Consider the following 16,237-nt stretch of genomic DNA (forward strand, 5'->3'; position numbering starts at 1 on the left):
ACCCTTAATGTCAAATGTTTCCATGCCATCCTGCCATTCCAATACCCATTATGACCTCATCAGTAAGTCTCTGTGTGGTGAGTTTGACCCCATGAGCTCAATGAGATGCTTTTCTGATTATGATTGTTCTGCTCTGCCAGCATATTGTTCTGATTCTTTCCTCTTTCCCTTACAAGGACACAGTGTATGTTATAGGAAACAGTGCTGTACACCATGGAACCATTGAATAACATCCCATAATGATATTAATCTCGTAATTACCCATTCAGGAAACATCGCCAGGGCGACCAGGGCTAGAAATATGTATCCATGTAGTAATGGCAAATATTTTCCATCCCCCTCTTCCCCGTCCCCCTTATGAATCACTGGGTCCCAGTCTATTTTCCTAGAGAGACTAGTGTAAAACAGAACAAGAGCAAATATGATTGGCTGTTTATTGTAAGCCTGTTCAAACAATGGATAACATGCAGTGGTTGTTGAAGCTTCCTCTCTATGTCAGCTCATGGAACTCTGGGACGGAAGCTCAGTGAGTTATGGGGTGATCTTATGTACACACACTGTGCTTAGTCACAAGAGAGCCCTATTCCATAATACTTGGGTCTTTCTATTCCTGGACCTGGTATGTCCTTTGTTTTACCTACACCCCTAACAGATGTGTGTATGAAGTCAGTGTGTTGTTATTGTGTGTCCTAGCCTGCCAAAGGAATGACAGTCAGTGCATCTGAAGTAGGTGCATGGTGGAAGAACTCACTACTGTAGTCCAATCCATAATAGAGTGGAAAATGTCAGCCATTTTAGTATTCTCCTGCACACTTATTTTTTTTTTTTACAGGCGGGGCATAACGTTACTCCAAAACAACAGTCAGGCCATCTTGCACCAAAAGCTGTCCATTTTAGACAGGGGGCAAGAGTTATAGGTGGGCGACTGCCCCTGCGCCCCATTTATACAATGGTAGGCTAAACACAGCTCTACTGTACTACTGTTGTGTCAGAGCAATGGGTCATTTACATTAGATTCAGTTGAAAGACTTGCCGCCTTTGCCAGAACCTTAGTGTTATTTGACACTCAAAACTATATATTATCCCTGTGTTAGCAGGACTTTTTATTGATCTAGAGAGAGTAAAGGCTGGTATTGTTATTGAGGTTTAAATCAACCGCAGACCTGGTGTATGGGTTGTCTCTGTTTTCACAAATTTACATGGTACATCTCAGAGGGTGGGTCCCAAATGGTACCTGATTCCCTTTATACCAGACAACTTTTGACCTGGGCCCATAGGGAAAAGGTGCCATTTAGGATAAACACAGATTCCCAGAATGTACCAGGTGTGCCTATGAGAGGTTTCCTTCAGACTAACCCAAGCACTTAAGCATGGGAGAGAGAGATATTTTTCTAGGGCAGAATGTACCAGACAGAGTCAGACATACACAATCTGGAATGGAGAAAAAAAATTGGAGGACTGAGGTTTTTTTGACAGAGCAGGTAGTCCATCCAGGAGTGGAAAATGGAATGCGGGACTCCTGGAATGTTTGGACCAGTCAGAATAATTGAGTGTATCTGGAACAAGAAAATACAAACTTTGGTCCAGGGGTGTGGAAGAATGTGCTTTAGGAAGTCTGGAGAAACATTCCATTCAAAGCCGAGCCCAGAGGCTTCCTTAGATGGCACCACAGAGAATAGGAATAGGAATATCTTCCCTGCTTAGTCTTCACACTGAGCACAGCACAGGATAAATACAATACACTCCTTCATTCAATGGCCATAAGAAGCTGAAGAACTCTTGACTCTCCTTTCCCATGATGCGGAAGACACATTTCAGTTGAATGCATTCAGTTGTACAACTGACTAGGTATCCCCTTTCCCTTCCCTTTCCATGGGTCTCGTATGACTATTACATTAAGAAGACCAACATTAGAGAAATGAAATGTGTGCTTTGTTCATATTTCAGTGGTGATGTGAAATCTGTTATTCCCATCTACTGCGACGATAATATGCTGGTGTATGCTGACATTAGAAATTATTCTAAAATATGTGTTTTGTTCACTTTGAATATCTGTTATTCCGATTATTGCCATACACTTTGATATGCTGGGGGACACTGTAGTCTGAACACAATTGGGCAGGTGTATAGGAAAGTGAATGGCTCAGAATAGCCACTGCACCTCCTTGTCCTTGGACTGTGTCAAAGAAGCACCCTTTGTTCTGAGTTGGGGTCAGGGGAGAATGGGTTATTGTCAACCAGGGGAATAAAATGATGTCAATAGTAGAGCACCGAGCAGCCTCTTTCCTTTTTGTTTTGCGTTGGCATCTGCTAAACTGGCAGGTATTGCAATAAGCCAGAGATGACAGCGACCATCATTCTCAACTTTTCAAAATACACTATGTTTATGAATGTACACATACATAATTGGTATTTGAATGAAAAGACTGAAAAACCCAGGTGGTTGTAAATATTATAAACGGTTTGATTACTGGTTGTACACTAACCTTGATTTACATTATTTTATGTCTAGACACTGTGGTGACTTTGTAACCCATTTGTTCCTTTATGGTAAAACGTTGTTACAAAGTAATAGAAAGTTGTTACAAAGTAACAGCCAGCGAGTCTGTGCTTGCGCTGTTTAAGAGCCACACTGTCACTTGTCGGGCTTTGCTGTGCGCTTCACTGGAAATTGCTACATTGGTACATGTGATGATTTGTTAGTGCACGTCATCAGACCGCTTGCTTGCTTGTTGCCTATTTGACCGGAGTGGAGCTGTCAGTTCAGTACATAAAAAAAAGAAAGAAAAACAAAGAAAATCAAACAAACAAAGGTTAACCAACAGAAAGAGAACCGGCAGCATTCGCTCTCTCATACGTTTAGAATAGGCTACGGTTCGAGCTGTTTGTTTGAGCAATTTGAGGGTAACAACAGCTAACGGAACATGGCTGGTGTGATGACAGGTTTTGGTAACTTCACTCACGCCGTTGTTCGAGCTATCCCCTCTTCCCTTGCTAAAGAGGCACTGGGGATGAACGTTTTGGACGTGGACCTGGTGAAAGCTCAGCGGGAGCATGAGGTATATGTTGGGGTTCTGAAGCACAAACTCGGGCTGCAGGTGATAGAACTCCCCGCCGATGAGTCACTCCCGGACTGTGTGTTCGTGGAGGATGCCGCTGTGGTTTGCGGTGACACCGCTCTGATCACCAGACCCGGGGCAGAGAGCAGAAGGAAAGAGGTAAATAAAGTGTGTGTGTATGTATAATATGTATATATATATTATAGAAAAAACATGTCTCTGTTGACCATTTATTTATTTGGAGTATTGATATATACTACTGTTGTCATCTTTGGCATTTATGTGTCGTATATGTATAACTGTCAACCCCATATCGAGATTATAGCTACATTGTAACAGTAATAGGATACAAAGGAAGGGATATGTGATAAGCCATCATCAGAACGCCAACGCCCTTGGAAAGATGACCAGATAATATGGTCACACAGTCACATGAGACACCACTGTCCAACTCAAATATTATTGGTCACATAAGTACACATTTTTAGCAGATGTTATTGCGGGTTTAGCGAAATGCTTGTGTTCCTAGCTCCAACAGTGCAGTAGCATCTAACAATTCACAACAATACACACATATGTAAAAGTTAAAGAATGGAATTAAGGAATATATACACTACCAGTAAAAAGTTTGGACACACCTACTCATTCAAGGGTTTTTCTTTATTTTTACTATTTTCTACATCGTAGAATAATAGTGAAGACATCAACACTATGAAATAACACATATGGAACCATGCAGTAACCAAAAAAGTGTTATATATTGTATATTTGAGATGCCTTGATGATAGCTTTGCACACTCTTGGCATTCTCTAAACCAGATTCATGAGGAATGCTTTTCCAACAGTCTTGAAGGAGTTCCCACATATGCTGAGCACTTGTTGGCTGTTTTTCCTTTACTCTGTGGTCATACTCATTCCGAACCATCTCAACTGGGTTGAGGTCGGGTGATTGTGGAGGCATGTTATCTGATGCAACACTCCATCACTCTCCTTCTTGGTCAAATAGCCCTTACACAGCCTGGAGGTGTGTTTTGGGTCATTGTCCTGTTAAAAAAAAACAAGTGATAGTCCCACTGAGACCAAACCAGATGGGATAGTGTATCACTACAGAATGCTGTGGTAGCCATCCTGGTAAAGTGTGCCTGCAAGTCTCTTCTTCTTATTGGTGTCCTTTAGTAGTGGTTTCTTTGCAGTAATTTGACCATGAAGGCCTGATTCACGCAGTCTCCTCTGAACAGTTGATGTTGAGATGTGTCTGTTACTTGAACTCTGTATTTATTAAAGTATTTATTTGGGCTGCAATCTGAGGTGCAGTTAACTCTAATAAACTTATCCTCTGCAGCAGAGGTAACTCTGTGTCTTCCTTTCCTGTGGCGGTCCTTATGAGAGCCCGTTTCATTATAGTGCTTGATGGTTTTTGCGACTGCACTTGAAGAAACTTTCAAAGTTCCTGAAATTTTCGGGATTGACTGACCTTCATGTCTTAACCTCTATGGGACCGGTGGGACGAATTCGTCCCACCTACGTAACAGCCAGTTGAATCCTGTGGCGCGATTTTCAAAACCTTTGTAATGCTATTACTTCAATTTCTCAAACATATGACTATTTTACAGCTATTTAAAGACAAGACTCTCGTTCATCTAACCACACTGTCCGATTTCAAAAAGGCTTTACAATGAAAGCAAAACATTAGATTATGTCAGCAGAGTACACAGCCAGAAATAATCAGACACCCATTTTTCAAGCTAGCATATAATGTCACAAAAACCCAGAAGACAGCTAAATGCAGCACTAACCTTTGATGATCTTCATCAGATGACACACCTAGGACATTATGTTATACAATACATGCATGTCTGTTCAATCAAGTTCATATTTATATAAAAAAACAGCTTTTTACATTAGCATGTGACGTTCAGAAAAAGCATACCCCCCGCAAACTTCCGGGGAATTTACTAACAATTTACTAAATTACTCACGATAAACGTTCACAAAAAGCATAACAATTATTTAAAGAATTATAGATACATTACTCCTCTATGCACTCGATATGTCCGATTTTAAAATAGCTTTTCGGATGAAGCACATTTTGCAATATTCTGAGTAGATAGCCCGGCATCACAGGGCTAGCTATTTAGACACCCACCAAGTTTAGCACTCACCAAAATCACATTTACTATAACAAAAATAGTCTTATTTTTCCTGTTCTTCGTCAGAATGCACTCCCAGGACTTCTACTTCAATAACAAATGTAGGTTTGGTCCCAAATAATCCATAGTTATGTTCCATCAGCGACGTTTTGTTCATGCGTTCTAGACACTAGCCCAATGGTAAATAACGGTCGTGCGCATGGCGCATAACGTGACAAAAGATTTCTAAATATTTCATTACCGTACTTCGAAGCATGTCAACCGCTGTTTAAAATCAATTTTTATGCCATTATTCTCGTAAAAAAGTGATAATATTCCGACCGGGAATCTGCAATTAGGTAAACAGCCGAAGGAAAATACTGCACGGGGTCGAATCGGGCACGCGCCTAATTCCATTGTCCTCTGATGGGCCACTTGGAAAAGGCGATAATGTGTTTCAGCCTGAGGCTGCCTCGTTATTGTTCAGGTTTTTCCCGGGCTCTGTGAGCCTATTGGGGCCGTAGGAAATGTCACGTTACAGCTAAGATCCTGACTCTTCAATAAACAGAAGCAAGAACAACAACACCTTGTCAGACAGGCCACTTCCTGCATGAAATCTTCTCAGGTTTTTGCCTGCCATAGGAGTTCTGTTATACTCACAGACACCATTCAACAGTTTTAGAAACTTTAGGGTGTTTTCAAAGCCAATAATTATATGCATATTCTAGTTACTGGGCAGGAGTCATAACCAGATTAAATCGGGTACGTTTTTTATCCGGATGTGAAAATACTGCCCCCTAGCCCAAAGAAGTTAAATTAATGATGGACTGTCGTTTCTCTTTGTTTATTTGAGCTGTTCTTGTCATAATATGGACTTGGTCTTTTACCAAATAAGGCTATATTCTGTATACCACCCCTACCTTGTCACAACACAACTGATTGGCTCAAACACATTAAGAAGGAAAGGAATTCCACAAATTAACTTTTAAGAAGGCACACCTGTTAATTGAAATGCATTCCAGGTGAGTGCGTCATGAAGCTGGTTGAGAGAATGCCAAGAGTGTACAAAGCTGTCATCAAGGCAAAAGGTGGCTACTTTGTGGAATCTCAAATATAAAATATATTTTGATTTGTTTAACACTTTTTTGGTTACTACATGATTCCGCATGTGTTATTTCATAGTTTTGATGTCCTCACTATTATTCTACAATGTAGAAAATGGTGAAAATAAAGAAAACCCTTGAATGAGTACGTAGGTGTGTCCAAACTTTTGACTGGTACTGTAAATATTAGGAAGAGCGATGTCGGAATGGCATTGATTCAAATACAGTAGAATAGAATACAGTATATACATATGAGATGAATGAAGCAGTAAAATGTACCTCCTGATTCCTGGCAGAACTCGATATTAGTAGCCTATGTTAGCTATAGCAAGAGTAGATGATGAGCATTGTTCTTTACAGTATGTATATTGTAAAATGCAATGCTTTATAAAGACATTTTTCTACTATAACCTTTGATGTGGTTAATACTGACAGCTATCTAGTCAGATGTGAGCTGTCAAAATATATTATTACTGTGATTCCCTGTTTGCACAGAGTACTAGAGCACACACACAGTAATGAGAAAGCATCTGCATCTCATCATCTGATCTGTCAAAATAGATGCTTTAATTGAAACAACCATAATTCCTAGGCAGAGGGCTCTTGCATACAGAAAGAGAAGATTACTGCAATGCATGTCACTAACGTTATTTTTGTTCTTTCCCCATAATAGTGGTATACTGTCCATATTACACCAATAAGCTATACTAACAGCAGGCTATGGACAGGGATTTTTCTGCTGTGTGTTTACTTAATAGTGTACCCTAATAAAGAAGACTGTGTGAGTATTAACAGACTAAATGTATGCACAGTATTTACAGTTGAAGTCGGAAGTTTACATACACTTAGGTTGGAGTCATTAAAACTCGTTTTTCAACCACTCCACAAATGTCTTGTTAACAAACCATAGTTTTGTCAAGTCGGTTAGGACATCTACTTTGTGCATGACACAAGTAATTTTCCCAACAATTGTTTACAGAGAGATTATTTCACATATAATTCACTGTATTACAATTCCAGTGGGTCAGAAGTTTACATACACTAAGTTCACTGTGCCTTTAAACAGCTTGGGAAATTGCAGAAAATGATGTCATGGCTTTAGAAGCTTCTGATAGGCTAATTGACATAATTTGAGTCAATTGGAGGTGTACCTGTGGATGTATTTCAAGGTCTACCTTCAAACTCGGAGCCTCTTTGCTTAAAATCATGGGAAAATCAAAAGAAAGCAGCCAAGACATCAGAAAAAAAATTGTAGACATCCACAAGTCTGATTCATCCTTGAGAGCAATTTCCAAACGCCTGAAAGTACCACGTTCATCTGTAGAAACAATAGTACGCAAGTAAACACCATGGGACCACGCAGCTGTCATACCGCTCAGGAAGGAGACCCGTTCTGTCTCCTAGAGATTAACGTACTTTGGTACGAAAAGTGCAAATCAATCTCAGAACAACAGCAAAGGACCTTGTGAAGATGCTGGAAGAAACAGGTACAAAAGTATCTATATCCACGGTAAAACGAGTCCTATATTGACATAACCTGAAAGACCAAACTGACCTAAGACAGGGAATTTTTACTAGGATTAAATGTCAGGAATTGTGAAAAACTGAGTTTAAATGTATTTGGCTAAGGTGTATGTAAACTTCCGACTTCAACTGTATGTGCACCCTGGGCTGTAGACTAACCATTTAAATGTAGATGTTTTTTGCATTGGATATATTTACCATATGGAGACAGAAACATAAATATTTTACCTTATCATAAGTAGACATAATTGCAAGTGATTAAATCCTTCCAATAGAAAAATAACTATTTAGTTACGAATTTAACTTTAATTAAATGAGTTGACTCTTCACATGGAATGATTTCACTGAACAACAAAATGAAGTGAATATTGAATGATCCCCAATGATCAACATCTCTAAAATGATATTCTAGCCTCTCTAGGGTATGTGGGACGAAATCGTTCCACCTACTCAACAGCCAGTGGAATCCCGTGGCGCGATATTCAAATACCTTAGAAATGCTATTACTTCAATTTCTGAAACATATGACTATTTTACACCATTTTAAAGACAAGACTCTCGTTAATCTAACCACACTGTCCGATTTCAAAAAGGCTTTACAACGAAAGCAAAACATTAGATTATGTCAGCAGAGTACCCAGCCAGAAATAATCAGACACCCATTTTTCAAGCTAGCATATAATGTCACTTAAACCCAAACCACAGCTAAATGCAGCACTAACCTTTGATGATCTTCATCAGATGACACGCCTAGGACATTATGTTATACAATACATGCATGTTTTGTTCAATCAAGTTCATATTTATATCAAAAAACAGCTTTTTACATTAGCATGTGACGTTCAGAACTAGCATACCCACCGCAAACTTCCGGTGAATTTACTAAATTACTCACGATAAACGTTCACAAAAAAACATAACAATTATTTTAAGAATTATAGATACAGAACTCCTTTATGCAATCGCTATGTCCGATTTTAAAATAGCTTTTCGGCAAAAGCACATTTTGCAATATTCTGAGTAGATAGCTCGCCATCACGGGCTAGCTATTTTGACACCCACCAAGTTTGGCCCTCACCAAACTCAGATTTACTATAAGAAAAATTGGATTACCTTTGCTGTTCTTCGTCAGAATGCACTCCCAGGACTTCTACTTCAATAACAAATGTTGGTTTGGTTCAAAATAATCCATAGTTATGTTCAAATATCCTCTGTTTTGTTCGTGCGTTCAAGACACTATCCGAAGGGTGATGAAGGGTGACGCGCCCGACGTGTTTCGTGACAAAAAATTCTAAATATTCCATTACCGTACTTCGAAGCATGTTAACCGCTGTTTAAAATCAATTTTTATGCGATTTTTCTCGTAAAAAAGTGATAATATTCCGACCGGGAAACCCTGTTTTCGTTCAAAGACGAAAAAATAAAAACATGATGTCGGCTCGTGCACGCGCCCCCAGTCTCATTGTTCTCTGATCGACCACTATCCAAATGCGCTACTGTTTTTCAGCCATGGCCTGCAAAGGCATCATTCAATGTTTTGCCGCCTTCTGAGAGCCTATGGGAGCCGTAGGAAGTGTCACGTTACAGCAGAGATCCTCAGTTTTCAATAAAGAGAGTGTAGAAGGCCAAGAAATGGTCAGAGAGGGTACTTCCTGTAAGGAATCTTCTCAGGTTTTTGCCTGCCATATGAGTTCTGTTATACTCACAGACACCATTCAAACAGTTTTAGAAACTTTAGGGTGTGTTCTATCCAAATCAAACAATTATATGCATATTCTAGTTTCTGGGCAGTAGTAATAACCAGATTAAATCGGGTACGTTTTTTATCCGGCCGTGCAAATACTGCCCCCTACCCTAGAGAGGCTAGAAACTAAAGCTTTGGTTGTCTTCCTCTCAAGCTTCCATGTCTTTTCCCTGGACCTCCTCAATGTCCACCTCTTGAACATCAGACTCTGAGGCCTCATCTTCACTGTCACTTGCCAACCTTGTTGAGGATGGCTCGTTGTCAGGCTCAAAAAGCCTCAAATTTGGCCACCAATTTTTCAACCCTTGTATTGGTCAATCTGTTGCATGCTTTGGTGTGTGTGTTCCCAAACAAGGACCAGTTGCGCTCTGAGGCGGCTGATGTTGGTGGGATTTGGAGGATGATGGAGGCAACAGGGGAAAGAGCCTCAGATCCACCAAGTCCAGGTGGCTGATTAGATATTTTGGCATGAGTGCCATATTGCATCTCCATCCAAAGCCCTTGCTTGGAAGTGTTCTTCGCCAGACTGCCAAGAACCTTGTCCTCATCCAGGCCAAGGTGGCGAGACACGGTAATGATGACACCATAGGCCTTGTTGATCTCTGCACCAGACAGGATGCTCTTGCCAGCATACTTGGGGTCCAACATGTACACTGCGGCGTGTATGGGCTTCAGGCAGAAGTCTTTAGGCTTTTGATGTATTTCAGAACTGCAGTTCCTTCTGCTTGGAGCAGCAGTGAAGTGGGCAGGGCAGTACGGATTTCTTCTCTTACATCTGCAAGCAGAGTCTGAATATCAGACAGGATGGCATTGTCTCCCTCAATCCGGGCAATGACTACTGCTATAGGTTTCAGAAGTTTCAGGCTTCTTACCACGCTCTCCCAAAATACATAATACAGGATCCTCTTGATGGGGCTGTCCATATCGACAGACTGTGATATTGCCATTCCTTGGAAAGAATCTTTTCCCTCCAGGAGACTGTCAAACATGATGACAACACTACCCCAACGGGTGGTGCTCTTATTCTCCTCACTTTACTTGGTGAGGTAGATTGCTGCTATAACTTGATGACCCTTCACATACCTAACCATTTCCTTGGCTTTCTTATAGAGTGTATCCATTGTTTTCAGGGCTATGATGTCCTTGAGGGGTAGATTCAATGCATGAGCAGCACAGCCAATGGGTGTGATGTGAGAGTAGGACTCCTCCACTTTAGACCAAGCAGGCTTCATGTTCGCAGCATTGTCTGGCACCAGTGCAAATACCTCCTGTGGTCCAAGGTCATTGATGACTGCCTTCAGGTCATCTGAAATGTAGAGACCAGTGTGTCTGTTGTCCCTTGTGTCTGTGCTCTTGTAGAATACTGGTTGAGGGGTGGAGATGATGTAGTTAATTATTCCTTGCCCACGAACATTCGACCACCCATCAGAGATGATTGCAATACAGTCTGCTTTCTCTATGATTTGCTTGATCTTCACTTGAACTCTGTTGAACTCTGCATCCAGCAAATGAGTAGATAAAGCATGTCTGGTTGGAGGGGTGTATGTTGGGCGAAGAACATTCAGAAATCTCTTCCAATACACATTGCCTGTAAGCATCAGAGGTGAACCAGTTGCATACACAGCTCGAGCAAGACATCCATCAGCATTTCTCTGACTACATACAGTATTTGCAAATGTACACAGCTTTTCCTTCTACATTACTGGAGTGAAATGTCTCCATACATCAGATAGTGCCAGTGGCATTTTCCTGTAAAGATCAGATAAAAATGAGGAAAAAATAATAATAATACAATTCCACATACAGATAAATAGTTAAGCAGTTGGATTAAATAACTCCTTTGTAAGATAAATGTTTTAAAATTAAACATGTATGGAAACAGGTGAATTAACACTCCTCAGTTAGCAGGCTCAAGCAAGCTATAAACCCACATGGTAGCAAAAACTTACTAGCAGAAATTGTTAACAAGCTAGAAATTATTTAAGCACACTTTGCTGTAGGCTACTATTTTCTAGTTAACAAAAAATCATGTATGTCAAATAAAATATTCACCCCACCCAGTATTGTAATCAAAACTTACCAGAAAGTATGTAGTCCTTGGCTCAGACAGTGTAGTAGTGGGGCTTAATAGCATCTGATTAGTATGCAAGATCTTGAGAATCACCTGTACATGTGATGGAAGAGTGCACTGCACATGTGATGGAAGAATGCACTGTGCATGCAGAGGGTTGCAATTCCATTGAATTGGGGATAGTTTAACCAAAATATGCCACAAGACCTAGAATTGTCTTATGTGTATCCCACAAGAAAGGTTCACTGTTATAAGCTAACTTTTTTGGTGAATTTAAGCGAAATTCCCCAAATTCCAGGGTTTAACTTCCCATGGAAAAGTTCCGGAAAAATCCCTTGAAATTTACCGGAAAGTTTCCGACCCTTTGTAACCCTACTGGTGACAGTGTGTTTGAAGTTTGGACGAGCTCTCTGAAAGCCCCTGTCATGTCGTATCAGACTCACCCCCTTTGGGCTCAGGGCTGCTAATGGGCCCCGGCCATACCATTGGGAGATATTGATCTTGATATTGATCTGTAAACCTCCTGGGGTTCATAATGGCTCTCGACATACAGGAAATGTATTGGTCAAAGGTTTGGTCAGCTGGACTGTTTTGGATCTGACTAAACTGTGTCCATGCAGTGTAATGTTTTACGGTATAAAATGGAAGAGGTATGGTTTACTTAGAGAGAGTTGTGATTATGTAACATTTAGCTTTCATAAAGCCTTTATGACCATGACATAAAGAGTCGTAATGCCCTACCAAGTCTAAAGTATTAGAGTCGGGCAGAAGACCTGGGATCGATACTCGGTTGGTCACATTGTGGCTCAGAGAACTATGCTTGCGTGAAGAGACCTGAAGATGGGTGTTAGCTCCCAGAGCTAATGCTTAGGGTTTAGTTTCGTGAGTAATCCTTGCCACCACCAAGACACACCCATCTGTCAGAACCTTGCAAGCAGCTGTTTCCCCCCACTCAATCACAACAAACAAACCTTCTGCAGGTTGAGTTCAATAACTAGGCAGAGATGCTGTAGAAAGCTTTGAATAGGTCAGTAGCCTTTCAGAGTAATATGAGAAGAATGCAATTGCTAAATGTATGTAGATATTCTAAACTAAATGTTTTCATAACTTTCAAATGTAGTAACAGGTCCATGTAGAACTAACAATCCTTTACATAATACCAAAGAAGCAGTATTATGCTAATATAACAATGTGCACCTTTCACCTTTCATTGTCATTCCCTGCCGATACAGGTACTATGCCTATCGGCATTTTGTCTGGTGGTAATGGGTGGAAGTGTGCCGAGTAGTCGGACAAAACGAGTATCGTAATGGATATGGACAATTTTCTGGATACGATTATGATCCGAGTAGTTTTAAGTAATTATCTGTGATTAGAAAAATAAATTGGTTGCCAGCACGCACGCATCTTTCTCATGTCAGTCAGTCAAGTGAGGTTTTACGTGGTCTAAATAACTCAACTGGCTAGTTTACCAGTCTGTAAAAAGAAGGGTGGGCTGTATGTTGATCCTGCTGCTCTGATTGGATAGAGTGAAGCTGTATTTCTCTGTCCACTCGCTTCAGAATTTCACACAATCACTTTCACTTCGCTGTTTTCGGTCTGGTCATTCAGACTACTGCTGCCTACTGTTTGCCTGCTACTATGATACATCAAAAGGCAAGGAAGTTTGCTATCAAGCTATCAATGTGCATATTATCTAACAAGCGGGTAAGGAAGGGTAAGGAAAACAAAACACTGACGTGCATTCTGATTGATAGCAAACTTGTCTGCCCGCTGCAAGTTGAAGACAGACACAGGTCAGACACACACACACACACCCCTCAACGGCTCCTAATCTGCAGCTTGTTTGGTCTATAAACATGCAGGGAGATAGGTAATTTGCCAACATCTACTTAGGCATGTTAAAACATTTACGTTTTTTCACGAGTATCATCCGATCCGACTATCAACTGGCTATTTACGGATATAATTTCGAATACAAGTATGGCCATGTTGGCACACCCCTAGTAAGGGGTCTATCTTGGCGAACATGTCAGAGATACTGGTCGGTCATGCACAAACACATACAGACAGTGAGCAATGATTACATTATCAGTGGTGGTTATGATTAGCATGGTGGAACCAACCTGATCACTGCGTTCACCTTTCTATTTCACTTTAGTGTTTGTGTTCTACAAGTTTTTTTCTTAAAGTTTCCGGGATGTCACGTGCATCACACTTATATCAGTACATTAAGAAACGTCTATAAGATCAATTAAGCCTCACGTATCAAAATAGCAATTCATGTTTATCCCGTCTAAATTCGACACTCATTGCCCCCCCCATACAAAAACTCCTCACCTGTTTAATAGTTAAGGATCTGCATAACGTGGGCAGATTTTGGGCAGAGATAGGGCTCTCGCTTTGCCTCCCTCTCTCTGGTTAGAAGAATCAATCGTTATCACACAGCACATTTTACTGTTTAAACCTCAGGGGTATTACCATGCCTCTCTACGGTCTTACATGTGGATTCCCTTCTTGTCTTTCTACTGACAAACAAACAGGCTGTTTTCTCTATAATTGGCACAGCCGCTGTCTTCTGATCCCAGAGGTAAATAAGTCCAGCATCAGTAAAGAGCTTATATTATTGCCTATCGGTGTGTGTGTGTGTGTGTGTGTGTGTGTGTGTGTGTGTGTGTGTGTGTGTGTGTGTGTGTGTGTGTGTGTGTGTGTGTGTTTGTGTGTGTGTATGTGTGTATGTCACCGTGAGCACAGCATTCAGTCTGTATTAACAATGCTTTATTGGCTGGGACATAGGGAAGAAAACACAGTCCTCTGATCCTTCTCTGTATCCCAGATCCCAGCCCTCTTAGCTAGTTATTTGTGACTGCCACTGCCAATTTACTGGTTAGATGAACCAGACTTCCTATAAACACTGTTTGTGTGTATTGTTGTGAATTGTTTTTAGATACTACTGCACTGTTAGATACTGCTGCACTGTTGGAGCTAGGAACACAAGCATTTCGCTACACCCGCAATAACATCTGCTAAATATGGGTATGTGACCAGTAACATTTGATTTGATTTGATTCGGACTTTTCACCGAAGCGCTAGTTAGCATTGGCTCACGAAACTACATCCAACTTCCTTCATACTGCACGCAGAGACTTAAAAATGATATCCATGAGTCGATCTTAATTGCCAGAATCTCACAGTATCCCTTTAAGTGGTCTTGTTTTTATGACCCTCATAAGGCGCTTGCATAATGTATTAATAAGTTATTTATGGCTATGGAAGGCAGTGGTAAATTGGAGTAGGCTTTGTTTTTGTAAATGAATCCTGGTCTCATGTAACCCAATGGTGGAAGCTCTATCTGTTCTTCACATCGGAGATCATATACCAAGATTACACTCGTTGACGGTTGACAGAATTTGTAAGGGGGCTTCCAGAGGCTTCTTCAACAAAGAGAATTTAGTTGTAAAAGGGGAAAGTAAAACTGGTTGTAAGAGATACTTAATATATGGAAAGAAACTATATTAGAATATATTTTAGTTCTGTTATTGAATAGAAATGGTATATTGTTTATTATGGGAAATATGTATATGGGTCTTTCTTTAAACTAGGGTACCAGTAAAGATGTCCTACACTGGACAACTTGTTACAGCTGTTGATAATAATCTGTCATTTTTTTTGTCATTACATTAAGATATAAGGGGGATCATAGCTATACTGAACACAAATCTAAATGCAACATGCAACAATTTCAGCGATTTTTACTGAATTACAGTTCATATAAGGAAATCAGTTAATTTAAATAAACACTTAGGCCCTAATCTATTGATTCCACGAGACTGGGCAAGGGCGCAGTCATGGGTGGGCCTGGGAGGGCATAGGCCCACTCACTTGGGAGCCAGGCCCAATCAATCAGAATATGTTTTTCCCCACAAAGGGGCTTTATTACAGACAGAAATACTACTCAGTTTCATCAGCTGTCCAGGTGGCTGGTCTCAGACGATCCCGCAGGTGAAGAAGCCGGATGTGGAGGTCCTGGGCTGGCATGCTTACACATGGTCTGCGATTGTGAGGCCAGTTGGACATACTGCCAAATTCTGTAAAACTGGTCAGCAACCTTTTTTTGTGTGGAGTGCCAATTTACAATTTATCCTACCATTTCTAATGAGCTGCGTGCCAGTTATGATATTTATATGTGCATTACAGCTAATTGTGTCTATTGAATGTCTAATTGCCCACAAACTGAAGAATTCCATGGCTCGCTAAACAGAGGCACTGTCAATTAGCACCACGGAGCTCCACTATAGGCCTGCCTGCATCAGATGAGCGATGCCGCACCAAGGCGCTGTCCAAGATGTTGAATCCTGCGCGGTCTTTGCACCTTTTAAAATGCATCTACATAGTTGAAGTCCAAAGTTTACAGACACTTAGGTTGGAGTCATTGAAACTCGTTTTTCAACCACTCCACAAATTTCTTGTGAACAAATCATAGTTTTGGCAAGTCGGTTAGGACATCTACTTTGTGCATGACACAAGTAATCTTTCCAACAATTGTTTACAGAAAGATTATTTCAGTGGGTCAGAAATGAACATACACTAAGTTGACTTTGCCTTTA

The 16,237-nt window shown here is 40.6% G+C and overlaps 1 protein-coding gene across 2 annotated transcripts in view; it reads left to right on the forward strand.

Annotated features, from left to right (window-relative positions):
* The window catches only part of LOC115192254 (N(G),N(G)-dimethylarginine dimethylaminohydrolase 1), a 120,692-nt gene that overhangs the window by 1,388 nt on the left and 103,067 nt on the right, over window positions 1-16,237 (forward strand). The window contains exon 1 of one of the 2 annotated variants that reach the window (XM_029750547.1): window positions 2,422-3,218. The exons of the other annotated variant lie outside the window; for it this stretch is intronic. Coding sequence (XP_029606407.1) covers window positions 2,925-3,218 — 294 coding nt within the window. The 5' untranslated portion in view covers window positions 2,422-2,924. Of the gene's footprint in view, window positions 1-2,421; window positions 3,219-16,237 lie in introns of those variants that run through there. 2 annotated transcript variants of the gene reach the window in all.

The sequence above is a fragment of the Salmo trutta genome, chromosome 4 (genome assembly GCF_901001165.1).
Source record: "Salmo trutta chromosome 4, fSalTru1.1, whole genome shotgun sequence".
Taxonomy (NCBI): domain Eukaryota; kingdom Metazoa; phylum Chordata; class Actinopteri; order Salmoniformes; family Salmonidae; genus Salmo; species Salmo trutta.